At 43.2% G+C, this 27,729-nt stretch overlaps 1 protein-coding gene across 5 annotated transcripts; it reads right to left on the bottom strand.

Annotated features, from left to right (window-relative positions):
• On the bottom strand, positions 1-27,685 carry OTULIN (OTU deubiquitinase with linear linkage specificity). 5 transcript variants are annotated; one of them, XM_064506866.1, is made up of 9 exons: positions 27,473-27,536; positions 27,157-27,384; positions 25,876-26,211; positions 8,834-8,910; positions 7,879-7,973; positions 6,470-6,613; positions 4,261-4,386; positions 2,979-3,248; positions 1-1,626 (listed from the first exon to the last, which is right to left on the bottom strand). In XM_064506866.1, exons 2-9 carry the CDS (start codon positions 27,339-27,341, stop codon positions 1,432-1,434), a joined length of 1,428 nt encoding a protein of 475 aa, XP_064362936.1. In that variant the 5' UTR covers positions 27,342-27,384; positions 27,473-27,536; the 3' UTR covers positions 1-1,431. The 5 variants fall into 5 exon arrangements, with proteins under 5 accessions (XP_064362936.1, XP_025977643.2, XP_064362937.1 ...); XM_026121858.2 differs by having other exon boundaries at positions 27,157-27,685; XM_064506867.1 differs by lacking the exon at positions 27,157-27,384 and having other exon boundaries at positions 27,473-27,552.
• Positions 27,686-27,729: the final 44 nt, after the last annotated feature.

Here is a 27,729-nt window from a genome sequence, read left to right as displayed (position 1 = left end):
TACTGTAAGATTACCTGGTTTATTTTTCTTTGTGGCTCCCAGAACCTTTTCAATATAATAGACCAGACTAGTCATTTTAAAAGCTGAAGATAACATGATAAATACCACACTTAAGAGTACATGATAGGTCTCATTAAGAATGTGGCTAAAACACATTTTACAATGTAGTGAATACACATTCTTATTGTGTAATGGTTTTTCACAATAAAAAATTCAAAAGTTTAAACAGGAAAATTTGAAATTTTGCATGCCATTTCCTGTAAGATATTTGAATGAAAAGTAGCTTTTATAGCCTCATCCCTTTTGTGTAAGAAGGCCTTCTAAAGGGAGTCAGGTGTTCTGTGCCTGGCTGGCATTTCATTTAAATCAAATCTCACTCACTTGTTCTGAGAATCATCTGTAGAACACATTTCCCCTTTAAGCTAAAAATAAAGATTTTTTTTTTTTTAAGGTATGCCAGCACTGACAGCATCTGACATATTATGCATTCCTTCAATTTTAAGTATGTTTAATACTTCTAATCAGCAATATAGAACCTACCACAGGAGAACTGTCACATGCAGAAAGAACAATTCACACCATAAATTTATTTCCACCTACTGCAATGTCTGGATAGACTCAAATCTTTATGTTCTCCATAGTGGCTACCTGTAAAGATTAACATTACAACAACAGTAATAACAAACATGGAAGTAAGTAGCATGTGTTCATTTCACACCAGCTATCATAAATGAAGAGAGAATTCTGGGTAGGTTTCAAATTTGTGACTTATTAAAAAAGAATTTTTATACTCCCCGATTATCGAGTCCCTCTGCTACAACCCTCTCAAGAGGCTGAAAGGGGTAAAAAGCTCTTCGTTTTCAGTGTAACACGTGCCTAGCTTCTAAATAAAAGATACTCATGTCTGAACAGCTCTCAAAGCATCAGGAAACTTCTAACAAACATTTCTCTTAGAACTTAATGTCTGCCATGGTTTTATGCTACAACTGCAGAATTACACCGCTTCCTAAGGCCCAGTCATACAAATTGCTTCTAAACAGCATTATCAAAATCAATCAGGATACTTAACTTACTTTTCCAGAAATTTCAATTCATCATTATCTAATTAGTTCTAAGAACAGAAGATCAGCTCATCTCTTGCTAGTGAATCTGACCTACCTTCTTTTAAGAAGAGAACCTGTAATTTTTGCATTCCCTTCAAAAATGGAAACCATTAAGTCTCTATTAAAAGAAATTTACAGGCAGCAAAAAACATATTTGCAAAATTCCTACTCAGTTACTCTTTAAGATTTTTTCGGTATTTTAGTTCAGATGCAAGCTTCTGAAACATGAATTTCAAGCTGCTGCAGACTTAATGTATCATCAACCTATTTCAAAATAGCACTGGAAACCTCAATAAACAGCATAAATCTGTCTGCCAAAATCACTTGTTTACAACATAGTCTCTTGGCACATTCCAACTGGAATATTATAATGTCTGTCATCTTCAGTTATGAGAGTCACCACAGGCCAGTCCTCCTTTGGATCATTTGGATAGAGTGTGATGAATTCATCAGTATTATATTTATACAGTCGATAAACTTGGATGGTGTACTGCAGAGCATAAGCAAGGAGAAACATTTCCACCTACATCAGAAAAAAGCAAAAATAAGATACGTAAAATTAACCATATCTTTTATGAGTCATTTCTCTTAAACCAAAACAATTTCTACCACTATGCAGTTTTTTAAAGAAAAAAACCCAACACTTGAAGAAAAATAAGTGAGAAGGTATATACGTGAGCATCTCCAGTTCAGTATCTCGGTCATTCGAGCAATTCTTAACTTACTGCATAAATACCTCTTCTAAGATACCATGCCTTTAACACAGAGCTCTTTAGACATAAGAATAGTAGAGATATTACTCCTTAATCAAAAGCTATTTTGTACTGAAAAACTCACTTCCCCACTGCCACAAAAAGTTAGGAAAGACACTCAATTATATTAGCATTTATCCCCATTAAATCACCAAACCAGACAACAGGTTTCAGGCCATGAGTCATTATTAGGTACTCTGAACTCTCCAGTTCACACAAACAACAGACAGAAAGCCCTGACTAAGCCTGTTTGTATCAGCAGAGAGAATTCAGAATAAGATGGAAAAATCTTGTATCTTGTCTATAATGATGACAAGCATGTTCTGTTCTAAATAACTCACAACAAAGAATATCACTGAAATAAATAGAACTGGTCAATAGATACCCTATAAAACATTACTTATTGACAAAGCTGGACAGCAAAAAAGTCACCATAACAAGCAACACTCCAGCTTTACCTTTTCAAGTGACCAGCTAATGTAGCAGTAGCAGCAACCTCTCTCATCAATGCTAGAGTCACCAGAAATTTAAGACGATAAACATGAACAAAACGATGCTTCCAAGTTTCTAGGTTGCACTGAATGGTGCAATACGCTACTGGCAATGTCTTAATACGAATTTTTAAAGTGATGTTTCTAGAATCTTTCAGACTACCCACCCCCTTAACCACTAAGGTGGGGTTTTTTTGCTTCCTTGTTTGGTTTTTGGTGACACACACATCATATCCACAAAGCTTCAGGCAACAAATGTCATTAGTTTATCAGAATTCACCAAGTGTATGTACTTTACATTATCTTGTCCTTCATAATTGGACAGTGCTATGTTTTATCATGATATTTTTAAATAGTTGAATTAACAATTAAGAGACTAACATACTGTTGCTACTAATAAAATACAATACTTCCCAAAAACAGTGTTACCAAAGTCTCATTTACCACACAAAATCAATGTTTAAAAGGAATGCCTTCACAGGCTCTTATTAATAGCTAGTTCTATTACATTTACCCAACAAAAGATCAGGCTACATCATTAAATGCAGTCAGATTAACAAAAGCTGGATCATTTCTATCAACATTTCATATGGAGAACCCCAAACAGAAGAATAACAACAATCTCTCCTTACTTGTTCAAGGCCTCCGCTGTGACCAATTTGATTCAAGTGATTATGCATTAACTGACAAGGGTTGCTAGATGTATCCCGTGCAAACAGTAACCACGAGAAGACAGGAACCCTCCTTCCATTTTTATCATCATTGTACAATTCAATAGCTGTGTTGAGCATCAAAAATTTCAGAGCTTCATACAGGCTGTACTCCTCCTCTTCATTTTTAAACAATTCATCACAAGCATCTTGTTTCTCATTAGGAGCCTTGATTTCACTGATATTCTTCCACTATAAAAATGACACACAGTCGACATAACTAACAGTCATCACCATTCAGGAGCTGCAAAAAGCCACTTGTTAATTGTGAATTTTCAGCATAGGCACTCAAAATTTAACTTCAAAATATCCATTGTAAAAGTGCTCTAGAATACTTCCACAGCTGTAGCTCTGCCAAGGCCAAGTTGGGTCAGTCTAAATTTGCTCAAGTTAGCAAAGCAGTTAATCCTTAACCAAAACAAAAAAGGAGGGGGATATTGGAAATTTGCTACAAGGTGGAAAGACAAATATTGTTACAGGAAAAAGATAATAGCTTTTTCATTTATTATATCATGAATCCTATAGCCTTTATATTCTTTACATTTCAGTTACTCAAAATATTTATTTCATTCCCGTTCTCTAAAACTGCTTGAAATGCAAACAGCCTTTAAAATATTTCTAAAAGTTAAGCAAGAAAGTTGAGAATATGCATATACTATACAATAAGACATGAACAATTGAAGAGTTTATAAATAGGTTCCGCAGTTAAAAAGGGAGGCAGGGGAATTTTAAGTAATACACTACAAACACTGAAAGGGCACGACTTTTTCTGTTATGTTAACCTAATATTTATAAACATGGAACAAAAATTATTCCTTTGAAATGACTTCAGCATTATTCTGTAATTTTTTTCTTTCCATGTACTGTTTAAGGTAGCAATAGCATTTAATCAAAGGACTACCTATCACTCCTTAAAATTAACACAAGAAACAGAGGGAAAACATTCCCATGTTACACAAATTTCTTCACCAAGACCTGTCCAAACTACAGTAGCTTTCTATAGATATGTTTCTGTATTAATTCCAGCATCAGCTAAACCAAGCAGCAGAAAACCAGAAAGCTTCACCAGATCTGAACAGATATTCTTTCCTTGATTTTTTTTTGCCTCATGCATACAGCATCCTAATGCAAAATTCACCACATTCAAAAATTTTTCTTATTTGCAAACGACTAAAAAAAAATTAAAACTTTAAACTTTTCCAACCTTTTTCCTTAATAGCATTAAATATTCTTTAATTTCATCACTTATTTCTCCCGTCTTCCTGCCCAGTTTTTGTTTTAGCTGCCACTGCTTGATCCAGTCATATTTGCTCAACAACTTTCCAGGAAGCTGCAAGTTGACGGAATAGAAGGCAGTCAAAAATCTTGAAAAGAAAAGCCACCACCTTAAACATTATTGAATCAATACACTTCTACATTTTAAATCTTAAAATGATCCCTCAGTATGTTCTTCTGAGCAGATGCAATACTAAGATAAGCATAACCGAACACAACTAGCTCTTTATAATTTTTGTTGAGTAACAGTCAGAATACTAGTCTGTTACTACTGCATAATCTAAACAGAAATTCAATACAAAAGTGTTGGAAACGCTAATCACTCTAAGTTACTCAAAGCTTTCCTTTAATTCCAGCAGCAGGTGATGGCGACTGTGTGTGTGAGGATGTCCCTGAATCAATAGAAGAGAAGATTAAAGATGTGAAGGTATCTGACAGATAATCCAGAAAACTTGGTGGGGTACAAACTACTTAGCGCAAGAACACAAACTGTGTTTCTCTTTTCAGGGAACTTAATTAAAACACAACAGAACAAGTTTTCTTACACAGAAGAAAATATGCTGAGGGTTAGTTGATGTATCAGAACATACTTTACCCTCAGAACTATGTTTTTTACTGCTCACATGCTATGCCTGCTCAGTCAAGAGCTCTTACAGTTCTCTTGAAGGACATCCCGGTAGTTGTATGCCCAGTTAAATAACCTCACCTATTAAACCATTTTACTGCTAGAACTGGAACAATAACTTGTGCCTGATATGAAATTAACTATTCAACCAAAGTGGCACACAGACCATCAACCATTACCAGCCTGTTTTAGTTTTATCAGGACTCCTGATTAGTAAAGTGTTCTGTTTAAAGGCAACCAAATATTTCATCTGTGACATACACAGAGCACTTTCCCTCTCCCCCCAGGCTTGTTATGCTAATTTGACATATGGAACTAAATAATTAAAGATTATATGCCAACAATCCCTACAACTAGGAGAAACTCAATATGCATGTAATCACCACTTTAATTTTGTAAAAGCCTTCAGGTGTATCACTAGCTGCCACCTGCATTTCTCTTACATGCCCTCTGCTGCTGTCCTCAATGCATTGAGTTAACCTTTTCAATCAGCACCATTCTATTGAATAAATTGTAAGCCTTTCTTAAAAATGTTAATTACTGTATGTCAAGTTTTTTTCCTATACACCAGTAGAAAAAGAAAAAAGATGAACATCTGTTAAAACTGCAAGTTTTCCCATCCTTTTAAAAGTTTGCAGGTTCTTCTTCTATAGTTTGACCATGCACGAAGGCTTGTCAGCTGGGAGAATATTTTTATAAAAAAGGAAAATTTTTACAGTGTACTGCCGTTGTGAGAAACATATTTCCTAGAAATACTTCTACCAGTAATTGCAAAAAGAACAAGTCAGTGAAGTTTACTTAACAGTGGTAGTGATCACAACTGAGAAATCTTAAGATGGACCTAAAGTTATAGAAAGGCAGTAAGAGTATTATGATTCCCTGTGGACCGCTAGCCTACAACACGGAGACTGTATCAAGAGCAATTCATCATTTACATTCCCAGCAACATCCTGGATGATTGGAATCTCATTCTCTTAAACTGGGCCACACTGGTGTGGGCAACTTCTTACGTGTTTCTCGCAGGTTCACTGATAATACTGGTATCATGAATGGACTTTGTTGAGGCAAGACAAGTTCTGGAATATTTTTCTTCTCCTCTTAGTAAGTCTCTTAGCTGTCCATCACTGCTCCATAAGGACTGTTCATGTGAAGCTGGAGTTACTCTTGCGCTTATTTTAAGTAAGATTCAGGACACAAGCAATGCACACATTCTTAAAAGCCTGCATCACCCAATTTGTTAATACACTTCCTAGAGACCATACATAGCACACAAAAATATAAATGAGAATTTTAAAAAGCTGTTTTTTCTAAATGTACTTATGAGAATACATTCTCTATATTTTCAGTTACTACAAGGTGTCTTGTGTGAAACCTTTTACTGCTTCTACTTCTTAATTTTAAGTGATATTGAGAAGTTAGCATACTGCATAACAGAGAAATGAGATCATAAAATTATTAAATAGGTCAGAACCAATATTTCTCTACTGTCAGGAGATCCAAGATTGACATGTACCATGGTAAAGTCCTCACTCTGCAGCCAGCTTGGTAATTGAGTAGCTTGGCTTAGCGCCTGAAACAGAGTTGCCCGGAGAGCACAGTAGTTATCACCTCGTACTCTCCTTATAGATGCAAATTTTTGAGAAACTGCTTCATATCCCTAAGAAAACACAAAATCCAAATATTATTAAAGTGCTAATAAATATTTATGATACCAGTGCATGACATCAAGAAAAGATACTGGAAAATAGATCAAGATTCAAAACCAAGTGATAGGGCAAAAAGAATTTTACCCACTAAACATTTGGGAAGTTCAAATGCTTTTATTTCACAAGTCATGCTTAGGGGGGAAAAAAAAAAAACCTACCACAGTCCAGCTGAACAACAAACAAGAAACCAATGAAATAAAAGCAGATAATGGTCATGGCATTTGCTGACTACAGAACAGAAATGCTGTTGAAATCTGCATAGCTAACCCATTTAGGTTTCAAAAAAAATGTAAACACGCATATAAGCATAAGAATTTAAAGCTAAAAATACACCATGCTTACAAGAAGTTCAGCAATAGTTTAGCCATTTACTTGTCATACGTAGTTTGTTTTTCCCCAGGGAAAAATCTGTTTACATTGAAATATCTTGACACATGCCTCAGCATAGTTGTCTCCTCCCTGCTGTTCCCATATGTGCCTTTAGAGAAAAAGCAGCGTTGAAATATAACTTCTGAAGCTTAGTGCATCTCTTTGGCTGACTTAAGAAGATCCAAAGCTCTACATTTGTATTCCTCTTACTAACATCTTGAAGGTGACACAGTGATCATCTCAACGACAAGAAACAGTTCAGGTTTACTCATGCATATTCTTAAAATTTGAAATTACTTTGGGGAAAAAAAAGAAAAACCCACATGCTTCTGCTTTTTATCTTACATTATTCTTGAGCTAGAATGAAAACTCAAAAACTAACAGAAAATAAAAAAACCCTGAACTTATTCATTAAAGCTCCTAATCACACAATTCACCAGCTTCAGTCATTTTCCTTCTGCAAGAAGGAGTCAGTCATCTGCTCTGCCACTTGAGCAGGCAATAAACCTACCATTTTTATGGCAATAAACCTACCATTTTTATGGCAATAAACCTACCATTTTTATGGCAATAAACCAAATTTAAAACTTTGTAACTGAAAATAGTAATGAAGAACTGTATTAATCAAAACCCTACACTCTCAACAAGTAGACTTACTAACAACACATTCTGAACTCCTATGAACAGAACAATCTTCCAGTTGCTAGCCACTTCAAAGACCAGACACTGGAAATATTACTATCGCATTTCCTTTTTTAAAGACTTGTCCCATAGGAAATCACCTACTAAACTTGTAAGTGAAAACAATAACAAAAAATAAGAAAAAAATTTAAAAAAGAACTTGTACCTTTTTCATCTTTTTTGCTACTGGTGTATTGCCTCTCCATTCTTTTATGCAATATTCCATGATGTCCATTTCAGGTGCAATGCTTGGTTTATATTCTGTCAATATAGAATATGTAACACTATACAGAGAACTGTGAAACAGAGTAACATAGAAAAGCACCAGAACTGAAGTTTCTAAATACACACTCTCTGTTTAAAATAAAACTGGTGTCAACTGAAGACAGACTGACATAGCACAACCTATAACTACTAAATAATTGTTAGTATCAGAGGAAAAAAAAAGCACCATCTCCTTGCTCATAAAACCACAGTTAAACAAAAATGATGACGCAGTTCAACAAAAGGGTGGACACTCTCTACTCCTCCTGCCCTAAAGATATAAACCAGCAAAAAACAGAAATTCATGAAATACTCTTCATTTTCTTAGAAATCAGAGAAAAGCGTTAGATGAAAATTACTCTCTTCTTCATTCAGGAGCCAGAACATATAGAAGAAAGATAATAGATCTTTGTAAGTCAAAAACAGTGGGAGAAAGCAAGGAATACAGTTTTTTCTTGGAATCCCAAGAGTCTTCATTCCACAACAGATAGTACTGAAGTTATCATAGATTCCCAACAACAGATGTTTCTGTAACAACTATAAATTGATAATTCTCAAGCACATCACTCCTAAGATAGGATGTATCGCTACTCTAAAAGGATTCAAGAACTCTCAAAAAATAACTACAGGAAGGAACAGAGGAAAAAGTATACTAATTGCAACTAGTTTTACATAAAATTGATTCTTTTGGGAATTAAACTGTACAGTATACTCAGTCATGATAAGTAACTTCTATTGTGCACACAGACATCTGTGCACAAAAAAACTTGGAAATGAGGGTTCACAAATCATCACAAATTAGTGATACAATTAATTGTAGTATTTTACTTGAAATGCCAAATAAAGGTCAAATGTACCTGAAGAGCCCGTCTCACAAACAAGTAATATTTTCTCTCTCTCTATTTCTTCTGCATCACGATACATGTCCTCCTCACTGCAATAAAATTCACACATACTTCATGTAACATCACAAGTCTTATAGTCATTGACCTTTTTCCCTGTTCATCACTAAACATAAGTACTTAAGTTTTTCTGCAAGTCTGATTTGATCTTCACTTGACCTCCATCTTATAAATTTGCATAAGCCCAACTCCCCCCACCCATAAGTTCCCCAAAACAATTAGATGTAAGAGTTTTTTAAAAATTGCTAATTCCTGCCCCTCTTATCTATGACAGGTATTTTGGCAATGAACCACTGCCTAAATTTCTGCCCTGCTGCTTATAAGGAGACTACAGACTGCTAAAGCCCCTTCATATTTGTAAATTTTACAGGACAGATTAGCAAGAGATAAAAGCCAAAAATGCCTTATTATGTTTAGTTATTAGTATTATTAGTTATTCGTTTATGTTATTATTATTATACTGCAATCTAAGCATGAAACTAAAATTCAGTACTCACAATACCTTTGTATCAATGTTCTACGGGCGCTTAGTAACCTGCCGAGTAACTAGTAGCATATGTGACAGAACAGCAGGATGGGAAGCCTCCAGCTACCTACCACTGGTTTTAAAGTTATAGAAATGTGTTTTCTTTCGAAGTAAGTGTAATCCAAACTGCAGCCTAGAGGCTAATTCAAATCCAGCCAAACATTCCTGCCTTGGATAATACAAGCTTTTTGGTCAAGGTGTTCTGTCTTAAGAGAGTCAGGTGTCTCCATCTGAAATTACAAGCAGCCATTCTGAGCTCCTATGACCACAAGGGAGGAAAAGATGGCCTAAAAGCACATTGTTTCTGTGCACAGACTAGTATTACCAAGAAAAGATCTCATAGCTAGGGTGTGAACCCTACTGTCAAAAAAGGAGGTCCATACAGTGTTAAAAAAAAAAAAAAAAAAAAAAACCCACAAAGACAGAAAATTGCAATCCTCTAAACTTCATTCTGACTGCCATTTGACATAGAATTATATCTAGCAAGCAAGTTTAAGCACAGTTTCACAGATAAAGCACTTCAAAAAGACACCACCCAGCATCTTACTAAAACATTTAGTCTTACCCCTAACCAGACAGAGTTCTGTTGTATTTTGAAGAAAATCCACACACAAAAAGAAATCTGTAAGATTATTATTCATTGTCCACTACTATTGGTAATTTCTTATCTACTACTCAGTAACCTACAGTATGCCTGGGAGCTCCCAGGGAGGAATAAAGGTAGTGTCCCTGCCCAATTTTCCTCTCCTAGGAGAGAACAAGCAGTTAGGAAGGCTGCAAGAAAGGGATTAATATAGCCAGGCAATAATCAGATTACTCTCATTACACTGTTAAATAACTTCGGGGGGTGGGGGGTGGGAGTAACATTTCTAATCCATTTGCATATATTCCTTTTGGAATAAGATAAGCCATGTTTAGTAGAGCTAAAGACAAATACAGGTTAATCCCAGGAAGCTGTCACCTACAGTACAATCATATGAAATTCAACTTTCATTTTTATTAAAGTTTCAGACTTTTGATGATAGGAAAATGGCCTGGGTTTCCTGGATGCTCAAGTAGCCACTTGAAATCTGATTCATAGTGATACTAAGAAATTATGAATGAAAATGGGAAACAATAAATATTCAGGACTGCACTCCATAAAACAGTATGACCTGGAATGAAAAAAAGCCACAATAATGATAATTATCCCCTGTGAACAGTGTAGCACCAGCCAGATGTTAATATTGATGCCCAATCTTATTTCTCAGCAGAAATTAAGGTCCATTAAGATTTATGAAGAATTTCAAGAACATTTAATAACTTTGAAAATACTATAAGAAAAATAGTAATTTGGTATCCAACAGCAATTGTGATCTCTAGCTTAGCTTACTTACAGGCTGAAAGTGATAATAAGTATTTAAAATATAAAGCAACAACCTCATCCTCCAAGCATGAGCAAATCTGTTTCTACAAGGCATCTCATAGGGGAAAAAGTTACTTTGGAATACAACCCTGAATATGTTTAGGATATAATGCACAAAGAGGAAAAAGTGCTCAACTGTTTAAACTAACTGAGGTCATTTAAAGATATTCAGTGTAAAACAATAGTCATGTTCCTTCTGCAGCTAGTACCTCGTTTTATTTCTGGGAGTTGACAAAATCGGCCTGATAGAACTTGCTTGAGTGATTAATATCCAGTGTAAACAAAATACTGCAACAATTTAACTGAACTGTTCTGAAATCCAGTTAGGTAAGAGGTGCAATACATCCACACAGTGTTACAAGACAACCCTGAGAAGCTCAGAAAGAATGTTTGAAGTAGGTAGATTTGGATAATTTCTATCTTAGATAGAATTTGTTTAGCATGAGTAGCCGCACACTTGCTTAGCATAAGTAGCTAAATTTGCTGAAGCCTTAGGCCGCGCTCCTAGTTCGTTAAGAAAAGGCCTCAGAGCTGGTGCAGGCTGGAAAGATAAGGGAGTTACAAGCAGTCTGCATTCCTGTGCCCCACTCTCCGAAAGGGAGGATGTCAAGGCTGTGAAATAAGGCCTGCTTGGGCGCCAGGACCTTGGGAAGCAAAGCCTCCTCTCACTGTTGAAACAGTGTTAATTAAGGGGTCTGGATTATGTCCTCTTCCTCAGGACCTTGGGAGATAACGTCTACTGACCTAGCTGGGGCAGTGTTAATTGATCAGGACCTTGAGAAGCAGGGGTGGGACCCAGGGAATGAAGAAATCACTAACCAATCAGTGTACAAGGGAAAGTCGCAAATCTGGCAATTTGTTTGTATAAATGCTACCTGAAAAGTTGGGGAGGTGTGCTTGATTTGTGGGAAACCACCGAGCACCCAGGCTTGCGCAACTCTGAAATAAATAAGCAAATGTCTCTCCTGAGTGTGTAATTATTGGCTCATTGCACACCGGGCAACGAATCCGCTTTTCGGACAACAGTTTTCTGGCACCCCAGGTGGGACCCTCGCTGTAAAGCCTTGCCCGGATCGTCTTACCAGTTCCGGCAGGGAGACGCTGCTCATCAGACTCCAGCGCGCACCGACCGTTTTGTTCGGGGACTCCGTGAGCACCCTCCCTGGTCGGAACAGGTAAGCGACTCAAAGGTGCAACGCAGTAATTATTAAGAGACATTGCATAAAGGGTATGATACAAGGGTAATTGGTTGTGGTAACCAAAGGTAAGCTTTGTACACGTTTGGACAGTGACGACTGGAGTGTACGAAAGCGTAATTGGTAAGAACGTTCTTTTAAGGGTGGTAATATGGGAACAGGACAATCTGTGGGGGTATCCTCCTGTTCTCCTTTAGGATGCATCCTGAAACATTGGAGAAAGTTTGGTGGGAATCCTTTAACAAGGAGAAAATTAAAGGAATACTGTACTCAGTGGTGGCCAATGTATAAACTGGAGGATGAGGAAAAATGGCCAGAAATGGGAATGCTAAACTATAATACAATCTTGCAACTTATGTTGTTTTGCAGAAGACAGAACAAATGGGATGAGGTCCCATATGTAGATTTGTTCTTCTCTCTGAGAAATGATCATGAAACTAGAAAAAAATGTAAGCTGTTGATTTCTGATTCAAATGTGTTAATGATGATGGGAAACAAAGAGAAAATGTCTCGGTGTTGCTCTGCTTGTAGCATTGGGAAAAGATGTTTAAAAGCGGGTGATGAGGAAGAGGATGTACAATTATTGGTCTCTCCTGAAAGAGATCAAGATAGTGTTAATAGCAGAAATAAGGGAAGTGAGGCATGTAGCCCGATTGCAGGCAGAACTCGGGCTACTCGGGCTCAACAAAATCTCGTGATTCAGGCCCCGCTGCGTCAAGCAGTCGGACCAGACGGGATGCCTGTGTATGTGAAGGTCCCTTTTTCAACCACAGATTTAATGAATTGGAAGGAGTCTGCCGGGTCGTACCGAGAAAATCCAGAAAAGATGTATCAATCCTTTAAAATGATAATTGAAAATCATAATCCAGATTGGCAGGATTTACAGGTGCTTTTAAATACTTTGCTTTCACCTGAGGAGAAAAGAATGGTATTAGATAAAGCTCAAGAGGAAAATGAAAGGCAAAATGCCAGAGACGGACCAGACCGTTTTATGCCGACCCGGGAACCGGGTTGGGATCAAAACACAGGGGCAGGCAGGTTGATGACTAAACAGTACCAACAGTTAATACTATATGGGGTAAAGCATGGAGTGCCTAGGCCCACAAATATTGCAAAACTATATCAAGTCGCACAGGGTAAGACTGAGGATCCCTCTGCATTTTACGAGCGGTTATGTGAAACTGCCCGAAAATGGACAGACTTGGATCCCGAGGACGAAGCAAATAAAATAACTTTTACTACATTATTTGTAGGACAATCAGCACCAGATATAAGGAGAAAGCTTCAGAAAGTAGATGGTATGTCGGGGATGTCGATATCGCAATTAATAGAAATTGCAGATAAGGTGTACAATAATAGGGAAGAAGTGGAGAGAAAGGAAAAACAAAAGGAGAAACTGAAAGATAAGAGGCAAAATGCTGCAATCTTGGCAGCTGCATTTGCCCAAGCACAAACTCCCTCTCAGGGAGGGAGTTTTCCGAAAGGACAAGGACGTAGAAGAGGGTATAGAGTAAGAGGGAATTTGGGAGATGGAATTCCACTAAGGAGAGATCAGTGTGCAATTTGCAGGGGGAAGGGGCACTGGAAAAATGAGTGCCCGAAGAGACAAACAGATCATTGGAAACCTGAGTCTGCATCTGTTCCAGAGGCAGATTTGCTCATGATTGGTACAGAGGATTCAGACTGACGGGGACCGGGGGTTGAGGAATTGGATTCCCCAGCCGAACCCCTGGTTTCAGTAAAGCTGGGGAACGAAACAGTTAAATTTTTAGTAGACACTGGAGCAGCATACTCAGTACTAAATAGCTGTAAGGGACCAATGAGTAAATTCTCTATGCCAGTAATTGGGGCCACGGGAAAGCGAGAGGTTAAACCTTTCTGTCAACCAATTAAATGTGAAATAGGAAATAAAGTGTTAACACATGAATTCTTGTACATGCCAGAATGCCCATTACCCCTAATGGGGAGGGATTTACTGAATAAACTGGGGGCACAGATAACCTTTGATCAAAACAAAGTTAAGGTGCACATTCCACAAAGTAACGCCTGGAAGGCACAAGGATATATGTTGCAGAAAGCACTGGATTCCGAACAGGTGGGGGATGGACCAAGTGAAATTCCCTCTGAAGTAATGGACGCAGTAATCCCTTTTGTGTGGGCAACGGAGAAACCTGGAAGAGCCAGATGTGCAGAGCCGGTAAGGGTGGAATTAAAACAAGGAGCTAAACCGGTAAGGCGAAAACAGTATCCCATGAAGTTAGAGGCCCGTGTTGGACTGGAGCCTATGATTAATAATTTCTTAAAGTATGGACTGTTGAGAGAATGTCAATCCGAGTACAATACTCCAATCCTGCCTGTAAGAAAACCACATTCACAAGAATATCGTCTAGTACAGGATTTGCGAGCTATTAACCAGATAGTGACTGATGTGCACCCGGTGGTACCCAATCCATACACTTTGTTAACAACGATAAATGATTCCAACGTCTATTTTACAGTATTGGACTTAAAAGATGCTTTCTTCTGTATCCCTTTGGAGGAACAAAGTCAGCAATTATTCGCCTTTGAGTGGGAAAGTCCTACAACGAAACGCAAAATGCAGTTGTGCTGGACAGTACTCCCTCAAGGATTCAAGAACAGTCCTACAATTTTTGGTAATGTACTTGCAAAAGAATTAGAATTATGGCAAGGTAAGAAAGAGACCACTACCTTATTACAGTATGTGGACGATATCTTACTGGGGGCAGACACTATTGAAGAATGTAGAGAAACAACCATCAGTTTATTAAATTTTCTGGGAACAGCGGGATACAGGGTATCTCGGAAAAAAGTACAGATCATGAAGGAAAGCGTAATCTATCTAGGATTTGAAATATCCCAGGGGGAGAGAAAATTAGGAATCGAAAGAAAAGAAGCGATTTGTCAGATCGCCCCCCCAAAATCAAAAAGAGAACTCAGGGGATTTTTAGGAATGGCTGGGTGGTGTCGCCTGTGGATACCTAATTTTGGATTAATGGCAAAGCCTTTATATGAAGCTGTTAAGGGGCCGGGAGACTTGCTGGAGTGGACTCCAGAGTGCCGAAAAGGATTTGATGAAATCAAGATTGCTCTCATGAGTGCCCCTGCATTAGGACTTCCGAACCTAACAAAGCCATTTGAGCTTTATGTACATGAGAGAGGGCACCAGGCTTTGGGAGTGCTTGTACAGACTTTAGGAAATTGGAAAAGACCTGTGGCTTATTTTTCAAGACAGCTGGATAAAGTGAGTGCAGGGTGGCCAGGATGCCTCAGAGCAGTTGCAGCTGCTGTGCTGTTAATACAAGAGGCACAGAAATTGACATTGGGACAAAAAGTGACTGTTTATGTGCCACATGCTGTTGCAGCAGTTTTAGAACAAAAAGGGCATCACTGGTTATCCCCAAGTAGGATGGTGCAGTACCAGGCAGTGATACTTGAGCAAGAAGATGTAACCATGAAGGTGTCTAATACCCTTAATCCGGCATCTCTATTACCAGTCCATGAAGAGGGGAGGTTGGCTCATGACTGTCTGCAAACTATTGAGCGAGTATATTCCAGCCGTCCAGATTTGAGAGATGTTCCATTGCAGAATCCAGACTGGGAATTATTTACCGATGGGAGCAGTTTTATAGTAAAGGGAGAAAGAAGGGCCGGATACGCTGTTGTCACTTTGGAAGGAGAAATCGAAGCAAGATCGCTACCAGCAAATACATCTGCCCAGAAAGCAGAACTGATTGCTTTAGCCCTGGCTCTGGAATTATCAGAGGGAAAATGGACTAATGTGTTTCAGAAGAAGCCCCCCCCAAGGGAAGTAAAAAGGGGCTTTATGCCCGGGGATTACTGGCAAATTGATTTTTCTGAATTACCAAAATGTAATGGATATAAATATTTGTTGGTAATTGTTGACACCTTTTCAGGATGGCCTGAAGCTTTCCCGTGCCGTACCAATAAGGCCAGGGAGGTAGTAAAAATGTTATTAAAAGAAATTATACCAAGATTTGGGGTACCAGAAGGGTTTTCTTCAGATAGAGGACCTCATTTTATAGCAGAAATAGTACAGCAAATCTCAAAAATACTACAAATTAAATGGGACTTACATACCCCCTGGAGGCCACAATCCAGTGGAAAAGTGGAAAGAATGAATCAAACCATTAAGAGACAGGTAGGAAAATTGTGTCAGGAGACTCAGATGAAATGGACTGATGTTTTACCTCTGGCATTATTAAGAATCAGAATAACCCCAAGGGTTAGGGAGAAAGTTAGTCCATTTGAGATTCTGTATGGTAAACCTTACACTGTAAATTTAACTGGAAATGAAATTCAAATGCACGTTAAGGGCGATCAAATTTTAAGTGATTATCTCTTGTCTATGGCAAAGGTTCTTACTTCTCTCCGTAGGTACATCCAGTTAAGATCTCCTGTACTTTTAGATTCACCTGTACATTCATTCCAGCCAGGAGATCAAGTATACCTTCGGACCTGGAAGGACGAGCCGTTGGTAGAAAAGTGGAGGGGACCGTATCTTGTACTGCTAACAACAAATACTGCTGTGAAACTGCAGGGAACTGATTCCTGGATCCACTACACCCGAGTGAAAGCAGTACCTCGAGAGACGTGGAAAGCTGAACAAGTTCAACCTTTAAAGTTAAAAATATATAAAGATATATGAGTTGTATTGAAAGCGAATCGGTTTTAAATTTAGATTGTATTCAGGAAAGAATTGCTTTAATCTGTTTGTTAGGAATAGGGTTAATATTGTTGTTATGGTATCTATGGTATCTGTGTAAAAATGATGTTCTCCCAAATAACCAGGAGAGAAATGTGGTGGTTAGTTTTTCTAAGTTACCTGAGCCAAACAATTAAAGGGAATCAGGAAGGATTTTGGAGCCATAATCTCCATTTGGAAGTAATTACGAAATCTATGAAGATAATTAACCAGAAGGATTGCTGGGTGTGTACCCACTTCCCTGAACATTCCAATAAGGGCTTTCCCCTAATTGGAGTGCCTCTTAATTTTTCCTTTATGGAATTTACGAAACAGATAAGAAATGATAGCGATCAAACGAAATATAATGAAACAACCGAACAGGAATGGGAAGTCCAGAGTGTGACAGGAGATTATTATCAATGTGTCCGAAGATGTAATAATAGTAATAGATGGTGGGAAAAAAACTGTACCCTATGGAAAGCAACCGATCAACTGTACTGGAGCCATTAAGGTGGGAGGTTATAAAAATTGCTCTCATATACCTGAAATAGGTTATAAATGGCCAAGTAAGGAACTAAATGGGTGGCATGTTCCGAAAGGTAGTGGATGGTATTGGTTGTGTGGGAACAAGGCACGAAAAGTGCTACCTCCTAATTGGTCAGGGACGTGTACTTTAGGGGCAATAATCCCTAATGTTACTATAAGAAAAGAACTAAGTAATAAATATCAAAAATCCTGGCTAAGAACATTCATGAGGAGACAAAAGAGGGTCAATAATCCTTTAATGGATCGACCTACTCGGTTTCAGTCATTCGTAAGGTGGCTGTTTCCACAATTGGGAGTGAGCGAACTTGAAAAAGCAATAGTAAATATTTCAGCAGTTATTGAAAAAATAGGGAATAAAACCTCTGATGCCATTGCAGCTTTACAAGAGGAGGTTTCAGAAATTGCTAAAATAAGTACCCAAAACCGAATGGCTCTAGATATGTTATTGGCATCTCAGGGAGGAGTATGTACAGTAATAAATACTAGTTGCTGTGTATATGTGGATCAAAGCGGGAGAATTTCTACCGATCTCAATGAAATCTGGAAGCAGACTGAAATCTTACATGAGGTTCAGAAAGATGATACTTCTTTCGGATTTGAAGAAATATGGAAATGGTTGACTTCCTGGTTCCCTGATGTGAGCTCATGGGTTAAAAAAATGTTTAACAATTCTAGGATTGATGCTAGTAATTTTTGTATGCGTTTATGTAGTGATTCAATGTATTTCTAAGTGTTATATGAAACTAATATGGGAAAGATTTTAAAAGAGTGAGACTAATATGAAAATGATCATATAAGTCTCAAAGGGGGGAATTGTTACAAGACAACCCTGAGAAGCTCAGAAAGAATGTTTGAAGTAGGTAGATTTGGATAATTTCTATCTTAGATAGAATTTGTTTAGCATGAGTAGCCGCACACTTGCTTAGCATAAGTAGCTAAATTTGCTGAAGCCTTAGGCCGCGCTCCTAGTTCGTTAAGAAAAGGCCTCAGAGCTGGTGCAGGCTGGAAAGATAAGGGAGTTACAAGCAGTCTGCATTCCTGTGCCCCACTCTCCGAAAGGGAGGATGTCAAGGCTGTGAAATAAGGCCTGCTTGGGCGCCAGGACCTTGGGAAGCAAAGCCTCCTCTCACTGTTGAAACAGTGTTAATTAAGGGGTCTGGATTATGTCCTCTTCCTCAGGACCTTGGGAGATAACGTCTACTGACCTAGCTGGGGCAGTGTTAATTGATCAGGACCTTGAGAAGCAGGGGTGGGACCCAGGGAATGAAGAAATCACTAACCAATCAGTGTACAAGGGAAAGTCGCAAATCTGGCAATTTGTTTGTATAAATGCTACCTGAAAAGTTGGGGAGGTGTGCTTGATTTGTGGGAAACCACCGAGCACCCAGGCTTGCGCAACTCTGAAATAAATAAATAAATGTCTCTCCTGAGTGTGTAATTATTGGCTCATTGCACACCGGGCAACAAATCCGCTTTTCGGACAACAACAGGAACTCTATTTCATTTCAGCGTAGAAAGCATATCTTAATACTATACTAGCCTAGCAAAAATTCAGCTAAGTAAATCTGTAGAACCAAGAATGCAGAAACTAAAACCTCTCATTAGCTTCCATTAAAATATTTGACAACACAGCAGAACTAAAGTAAAAGTTTGATCACAGAACAGTCCATCCCTGCCACCCTCACAGCCACCTGTGCTTCTTCCCAGGCCACACTGTTTTCTCTGCTGCCTGAGCTTCAGCTTTCCTCATGCCCTCCCTGGGAGCCCAGGAAACACGGCTGCTGCCCTCCCAGGGAGTCCACGCCCATCTCCACCTCCACAGCTCTCCTTCTGGTGCTGCAGCTCAGTGAGCCGTTCCTGTGAGCCGTTCCCTGTTGAGGCGCGGAGGCCTTCTCCCGCTCCCGCTGGCCATGGCAATGGGCTGTTCCTGCTCTCAGCAGAGGTTGGCTGTGCAGAGGAGGCCGCTGCACTGGGCCCCTCTGCCCCTGGGGATGATTTCCCACAGCATGCCGACCACCAGAGCCTTGAGCAAGCGGAAACCTGCTCTCCCCATCGATGGCCACCACTGGGGCTCAGCAGGCGCTCCTGCTCCTCTGCCTGCCTGCTGCCTCTGAGCCCTGCCCCGCCTGCCAGCCCAGCCTCATCAAGGGCTGCCCTTGGTGAGGCGCTCCATGACCTCACAAGGCAGGCCCAACGGGACCGCTGCTGGCCAATCAGCTTGCTGTGCTAGTGCTGACATCACAGTCGGCACCCCTGCTGACTCACCATTATCCCGCCCACAAGCTCCCCTCTCTCCTGGGCTCCTCTTGCCTCTCCCCTGTGCTCTGGCTCTGGGGGTTTCAGGGCCACCTCCTGGGCGCTCTGGGCCGCCTGGCTGCTCCTGCCTGTCACCCGCTCTCCATGCAGCTCCCCGATGAGGCCAAAGTCTGCTCTCCTCAAGCCCACTGTTGTGATCCTGCTTTTTGCCCTGCTCCCTCCTCACAGCAGCCTCAACGCCATCAGCTCAGAGGCCACTGAGCCACTCTACATATGAGCAGCATCTCCCCCGCCACGATGGCTGGTGCCCACGAGGATAAGCAGCGGGGGCGAGAGCCAGGGGGCCAGATCAGCCTCGGCGCTCTCTCCACAGCACCCCCAATCGGAGCCCCTGGCAAGCAGCAAGCCCCCTTCAACAGCAAGCCCGCTCCAAAAACGGACGGCTTCCTCGGATGCTGTGCCTGGCTCAGGCGTGGCCAGCTCGGATGCCTTCAGCTGGTGCCACTGCTTGGCATGATGCGGTGACAGGTGGGCAGCCCTTGCCCGGAGCCGTGCTACACCTCACGCCGGTCTTGTTGGCCCCGTCGCACAGCATCTCGCAGTCTCTCCCCACGGTGCCTCTTCCACCAGCAGAGCTACCTCTCCTGCCACGCTGTGGGCGTCACCCGCAAAGGTGGGGAGTGTGCACTTGACCCTGGCACCCTGAGCCTTCCTAAAGATCCTGACTAGTACAGGATCCAGCAGCAGCCTGCGAGCACCTCCACGCCTGACACCTGCCCCTTGTTGCACTCGGAAGCAGTAACCAGCACCCTTGGAGCTCCGTAGCTGAGGTCATTTGCCACCCTCCTCGGGGCCCCTTTGTCCTGGCCAGAGCCTCCCAGCTTGGCAACAGGGCTCCCCTTGCGCGAGAGCCTGTCAGAAGCCTGGCTACAATCAAGGGAGACGACATGCACACCTCCACCTCACTCATCTCCTCAGCAAGTCGTTTCCTCGTAGAAGACAACCAGGGCTATCAAGCACCATGCGTCCTTGGTAAAGCTCTCTTGGCTCCACCCAGGCACCTTCTTGCCCTTGCCCGTCCTGCAGGTAGCTTTCCTGAGCACTGCTTCCTTACTTTCCCCCGCAACTGAAGGCAGGCCAAAATGACTCTGCTGCTTCCCGCAGCTTCCTCTTGGGCCTCTTTGCAGAGGGCTGCAAGAGTTGCCCTCTTCCAGGCAGCACGACTTCCCCACGTCTCCATGAGCTTTCAATGCTGGTAGGCAGTGCTTTTGCAAGCCTGCCAGCCAGCTCTCCCAGCACCCTTGGATCCATCCCACCAGGTCCTGTGGACTTGTGTAGGTCTCCTTTGTACACATGGTCCCTGACTTGGCCCTCCTCTACCTCTGCTCCTTGCTGTGGAGAGGGGCAGCTGAGCTCAGTCCTGACGACCAAGCGCACCAAGGCAGTGACTTCTGCGGACCCTCCTCAGTCATTTGTCACTAACTTGCCGGCCCCACTGGGCAGCACAGCCACAGCTTCCTTGCCCTTCTGCTTCCTACCGGCATCCCCGTGGAAGCCTCTCCAGGGATTCCTGACCTCTCTTGCCACTTTCAGCTCCAGCAGAGCTTCTGCCTTCCGAAACACACCTCTGCCCACCTTCGTCCTATTGCCCCACTTCCCCTTTGCGATGCTCTCCCCTTTGCCATCTCTCACACGCTTCTCCTCTGGAGCACTGCAGCTCTCTCCAGAGCTCACTGCCCATCCTGGCTGCTTTCCGGCGCTGCCTGCGCCTCTGCCTGAGCAGACCCAAGGGCTGCCATGATGGTGCTTGCAGCAGGCTCTCTCGGAAAACCTCCCAGCACGCCTGAGCACCTTTGCCACAGCTCCCCATCTCCCAGGCTGCCTGTCCTCGCTCAGCCTTGCCTTTGGCTGGCCTGCTCTGGAGACCCAGGCCTCAGCCCTTGCCCCTGCAGCATCGCTGCTGCCATCCTACCGCTTTCCTGCTCACCTCCCTGCCGCAGCAGAGCCTGCTCAGCTCCTCCTGCGGCCCCTTCCCCTCAGGGCACACGGCCCACCCCTGGCGTCTCACCCCGTGCTCAGCCCAGGCAGCAGCACCAGGCCCTCCCTGCAGCCCTGCACCTCAACAGCCACGGGCCCCTTCAGCAGCTCTCTGGCACTAGACACCTCGGGCAGATGAGCAACGCTCCCATGGGCTGCACCAGGTCACCGCCTCCTCTCTCAGGTCCCCGCCATATCCCCACCTGCTTCCCGACAACATAAGCACCGACAGCCAATGGGGGCCCCACAGCACTGCGGGGGCCCGCTACACGTGCCCTGCCACGACAACTGCAGGGCTCAGAGCTATGTCCCTCTTGCAGGCCCTCTTTCCCGGCCACGGCTGGCTGCCTTTCCTCGGTGCCAGCTCTGCTGAAAAGGTGAGCTGAGCACAGCAATCTCCGGCTCTGTGCCTCGACCCTCCACTGCAGCTCCCTCCTCCTGGCAAAGCGAGACCCCCTCCAAAACATCTTCCAGATGTGGGTCACACAGCTCACCAGTGCTGTTGTGGCTCCTTGCTCCGTCCACCATTGCCGCCCTCCCAGACGCTTGCCCTTCTTCCCATGCCGCACTGCTTTCCCTGCTGCCTGGGCTTCAGCTTTCCTCATGCCCTCCCTGGGAGCCCAGGAAACATTGCTCTTGCTATCCCAGGGAGTCCAGGCCCATCTCCACCTCCACAGCTCTCCTTCTGGTGCTGCAGCTCGGTGAGCCGTTCCCTGTTGAGGCCCGGGGGCCTTCTCCCGCTCCCGCTGGCCATGGCAATGGGCTGTTCCTGCTCTCAGCAGAGGTTGGCTGTGCAGAGGAGGCCGCTGCACTGGGCCCCTCTGCCCCTGGGGATGGTTTCCCACAGCATCATGACCACCAGAGCCTTGAGCAAGCGGAAACCTGCTCTCCCCATCGATGGCCACCACTGGGGCTCAGCAGGCGCTCCTGCTCCTCTGCCTGCCTGCTGCCTCTGAGCCCTGCCCCGCCTGCCAGCCCAGCCTCATCAAGGGCTGCCCTTGGTGAGGCGCTCCATGACCTCACAAGGCAGGCCCAACGGGACCGCTGCTGGCCAATCAGCTTGCTGTGCTAGTGCTGACATCACAGTCAGCACCCCTGCTGGCTCACTGTTACCCCGCCCACAAGCTCCCCTCTCTCCTGGTCTCTTCCTGCCTCTCCCCTTTGCTCTGGGTGTTTCAGGGCCACCTCCTGGATGCTTTGGGCCCAGGGAGGGCAGTAGCTTTCATGACCCGGCTGCTCCTGCCTTTTGCCCGCTCTCCATAATAAGGCTAAAGCCTGCTGTCCTCAAGTTCAGTGTTGTGGTCCTGCTTTTTGCCCTACTCCCTCCTTGCAGTTTCTGAATGTCACCATCTCATGGTCACTGCAGCCAAGGTTGCCCCAACATTCCCGTCTCCAACCAGCCCTTCTTTTTTTTTTAAGTAAGGGGTCCAGCAAGGCACCTCTCCTCGTTGGCTCCTCTACTACTATCACAGGAAGGGCCCTGTATCAGGAAGCTGTCATCCACACCCTTGGGGAACCTCCTAGATTGCTTATATCCTGCTACGTTGTCCCTCCAGCAGATACCAGGGTGGTTAAAGTCTGCTATTAAGACCAGGGCTTGTGAATGTTAGGCTTATTCCAGCTGCCTGCAGAAGGCCTCATCTGCTTCTTCCTGATCAGGTGGCCTGTAGCAAACACCCACAACAGTGTCACCCACATTAGTCTGCCCCTTAATTCTTACTCATAAGCTCTGTCAGCCCATGGTCCGCTCCTAGGCGGAGCTCCATGCATCGCAGCTGCTCTTTCACATAAAGGGTGACTCCCTCTCTTTGCCTTCCAGGCCTGTCCTTCCTAAAGAGTCTGTTTCCACCCATATATCGCAGCATATCTGTCATGTGAACTATCTGACATCTCGATATCTACAACGAGTTCATAGTCCTGCAACTGCACACAGATCTCTAACTCCTCCTGTTTAGTCCTCATGCTGTGTGTATTTGCATACAGGCACTTCAGAGAGGCATCTGAACATGGTGATTTCCCATAAAGAGTGCAAGATGTTTCCCCATGGTCTTGTCTTCTAGGCACTTCCTTGCCTGCATGCAAATGCTTGAGGCACCCCCACTTAAGGCTCATTTTGTTGATTGTGTGGTCTCTGTAACTCTACCCTTCCCTTGTCTTTCCTGGCTTAAAGGCTTCCTTATCAGGCTGGTAAAGCCTGTTGGCATAGATGCTTTTGCCCCACTTAGTCAGGTGGATCCCACCTTTCCCAAACAGGTGTTGATCTTCAAACAGGGTCCCATGACACAGGGTTACAGAAACCAAAACCCTGTTGCCAACACCAGCTGTGCAGCCAACTGTTGACTCTCTATCCATCCACTCCTCCTTGCATTCTTCCCTCCTCACCGGCAGGATTGAGGAGAAAACCACCTGGGCCCCCATGCCCCTGACTACCACCCCCAGAGCTCTGTAGTCACATTTGATACTTTCCAAGTTGTGCCTGGCAGTATCATTGGTGCTCACATGGAAGAGCACCAGGGGCTAATAGTCAGAGGGGTGGACAAGCTTTGGCAGTCTCTCCACAACATCCAGGATCTGAGCCCCTGTCAAGCAGCAAACCTCTCTAGACAGGAGGACAGGTTGGCAGATGAGTGCCTCTGTCCTCTGCAGCAGAAAGTCATCCGCTACTATCACTCACAGCTTCCTCCAGGTGCTCCTGCATGGTGCAGGGTCCATTGGCCCAGATGCTTCACTCTAAAGCATGCCCAGCTCCTCCTGAGCTTTGAGGGCAATTAACTTGCTCAGTAGTCACAAGCCTTCAGGAAGAGCAAGAACCTTCCTCCTGGTACGAAAAGTCACCAGCCTTTGCCTTCCTCAGTTACCATTTACTGTCTCACCAGGCACAGACTCCACATGTGTCTCCACAATTGATAGAGATTGAGGCTTTTGAAGCTGTAGGGTCTCTGAGAATATGCTGTCTATCTCTTGCTTGCCTGCAGCCTGCTGCCTCCTTCCCATAACTTCTTGACTTAGCAACACAACTCATCAACAACTGCCACCTTCTGCAGGAAGGATGACTGTCAGCCCCAGCCTCACGGAGAAGCCCCAGGGGCTCCCTGCAGCCTGGAACTTGCAGAGCTGCCTCCTCCGTCGGAAGGTCCATCTGGGTGGAAGCTTCCAACATGGCAGAGGCAGCGACTCCAACAGCTACTGGGGAACGCACCCTGTGGTGCGTCACAGCCATAACTGAGAACATGTCTGCTGCTCTGAACAGAAATGAGGACCCCTTTGTGCAGCAAGGCACAAAGAACTGCTGTGCAAACATGAAATAACTGAAAACAAAACAGGCACAAAAAGAAAATAAACTAGCAAGCAGTGTGGCATACAAACATTTAAATTGTTAAACTAAAACAACAACAAGATACTGCTGAACCAAAGATACTGAGGAAAAGAGGGTGTCAGATTCTACCTGAGTATCTTGGGCTTTGCACATACAAAAAGAAAAAAAAAAAGTCTTGATAGCAAGCAAAACTAAGCTAGAAAAAAGGGAAAGAAGCAGTAAGGACACAAATACAAGCAGCTTTATACTAATGGATTGGCAGGACTTGAGCTCCTATGATTTAAAATACTGCATATGAAAGCAAAATCCAAGTTTTCCATTTATTATTATGAAGGAATGAATATCTATGTTTTTTAATGCCAGAGATTAAGCTCATTACTATTAATAGTTTAGGTAAATTTATACATTAGATCAGCAAGAATTAGTACACCAAATAGCAACTAATTTAAAAATTCAGAACCTTGAAAATCCTTAACTGCACTTTTGCCAACATATAGATATATATTCAGTATATTTCATAAGACATCATGCATTAAGCACACTAACATGAATTTCTGAAGTGTTAGGATTAAAATACATGCACGCACGCACACAAAATAAAAAATAGAGCCTTCTCCAGTTACCCCTACACCTAAAAAAGCATTCACAAGGTTAAAACCAAGCTACCCAAGTATCTATGTCAAGTTCTTCCAGTCTCCCATGCTCTGCATCCTACCTGAAAGGGCTTAATATCATAGCAGTTATTTCAGTAGATTGGGAAGGAGGACCACTAATAAATGATAAAAATCTTCTCTCTAAAGTGATTATTTGGCCTTCACATAAAAAAATTAAAGATTTGAGCTTTATGCCTATTTGACTAAGATATTTTTATATACATATATATATACACACATAAATTTGCTAATATTCAGACAACCATCACCCCCGCCCAAAGTAAAAGCATTTCTTTCTATAGGAAGACTGTTATTGTAACAACATAAAATCCTCACCTATCCACAGATGACTCCATTGCTGAAGGATTACTAGACACAGACGAGTTTACTTCACAGTTTTTGTAGACATCCTGATCTGCCATAAGTGATTTAACCATATCCATCTTCTCAAGTTTTCCAGTGCTTCTGTGTACATATTCTTTTCTTATTTCTGATGTAGATTGCTCTTTCCAGTCAGTACACATACTTGCTGAACCAAGCTCATTACAAGGAACATCAACTTCCTTTGCATGCTTCATCAACTGTATTGACATAGTATCTTTTTTCTGAGTCTCATCTGCACTCGCAGAAAGGCTGATGGGTTCAGTCATCCACCTTTGAAACCTATCCTGGCTTTGAAGAATTCAGAAATATATGAAGAGCATCTCTTGTGAAAGAACAAAAGCACAGTTTTATGAAAATTACAGTATTTTGATAGTTATCTCATGATGAGGATTCAGAGAATACTTAAAATATGCAAAAGTGTAAAAAAAAGAAAAAAAAGGGAAAAAAAGGGGAATATGTTAGTAGGAAAACACAGTACTCAAACTATTTTCAAACCCACCTCCTAGGCAGGGCAATTTTATTTCATACAAAGCCTATTCTGTGCCAGCTCCTCAAACACTGCCGGTATTGGAATTAGGGCCCAGATTGAACATTTGTCCTTCTCAAAACACACAATCACATAAAAACTTTAGGCCTAATAGAAACCCCAAGGAAACGAGCTTCAATCCTGCCAGAGAAACATTTTTATTAACTTGCCTGCTGCTTAGTGAAGCTCTTCACTGCACCAGGATTCACGCTTAAGTGCAAAAACCCACTGATCTACTGTTCCTTCCTTTTTGTTGTTGTTGTTTAAAGTTAACATGGGGAAAAGACCTTACACAATTCCTTCTAGAAGCTCTCCAAAAGCTTAGGATGTGCCTAGACGATAAGTTTTCAGGGATATTTATCTTAAATTGATTAAAAAACAAAACAAATAAAAAATTATGGATGGTTTTGCAGCTGCTACATTCATATTCTTCTGAGCAATTTTGACCACTGCTACCAAGGACATTCCCCCCTGAATGGATATCTGAGCTATAAGCTATGCCCCTTCCAGCTCTACAACAGGCTGCTTCTACCTTCAAATCAAAGCCTCCCACTCTCATGGGGAATCTTTCTTTCTCAGAAGTTACCGCGCTTTCACACTACAGCCGCCATACTTGTTAAGCTGTCCGACAGGACAAAACTCAAGAGGACGAGCCAGACTCGGTCAGACCCGCGCGCTGCCGCGAAGGGACGCGGCAGGGGCCTCACCTTCGGGGGACCCTCTGCGCTACCGGCCGCTGCACCCGGAACCGATCAGCGTCGCCTGATGCAACCGTCGCCGCCGCCGCTCCCGCTCGCCGCTCGCCAGACCCTCTGGGCGCCGCGGCCCCGGCGGGGGCGCCCAGCCCCAGGCGGCCCACCCGCCACGGCCGCTCATGCCGCTCGCCGCTCATCGCCGCGGGGCGCCGGGCCGGGCCCGCACCGCCGGCACGCTCCCTGCAGAGAGACGCGCCCGCGGTTACGGCCACGGAGACGCCAACGCGCGGGCCGAGCCCCGCTCCGCCCCCCACCACGGCCGCCTTACGCCGCTCCGCAGGCGCTTCCGCGACGCCGGCCGCCACGGCCGTCAGCATCCCTCCGCCCCGGCGCGTCACGACGCCGGAAGGAGCCTCCCGCACTTCCTTCCGCCCCGCGCGGAAGCGGAAGGAGGGGCCCCACGGGCCCAGCTGGCCAACAGCGGTCCCTGTCGCCATCGGAAAAGCGCCGAAAACACAAGGGCGTGCGGGCGCCAGCACATACGCACTGGGAGCGAGAGGGGGGGAGGGAACGCGTCACCGCTCC

Source organism: Dromaius novaehollandiae, chromosome 2 (genome assembly GCF_036370855.1).
Source record: "Dromaius novaehollandiae isolate bDroNov1 chromosome 2, bDroNov1.hap1, whole genome shotgun sequence".
Lineage (NCBI taxonomy): Eukaryota > Metazoa > Chordata > Aves > Casuariiformes > Dromaiidae > Dromaius > Dromaius novaehollandiae.
Note: the sequence above shows the minus strand (reverse complement) of the source record. Positions and strands in the feature narration are given on the sequence as shown.

Coding starts and splice junctions, on each gene's coding strand:
- OTULIN (XM_026121858.2), bottom strand. CDS start 27,641: ATGGCGACAGGGACCGCTGTTGGCCAGCTGGGCCCGTGGGGCCCCTCC. Junction 8,911..25,875: donor ATGGAGTCATCTGTGGATAG/GTGAGGATTTTA, acceptor ATTTTATTGCAG/TGAGGAGGACATGTATCGTG. Junction 6,614..7,878: donor TAGCAAAAAAGATGAAAAAG/GTACAAGTTCTT, acceptor GTGTTTTCTTAG/GGATATGAAGCAGTTTCTCA.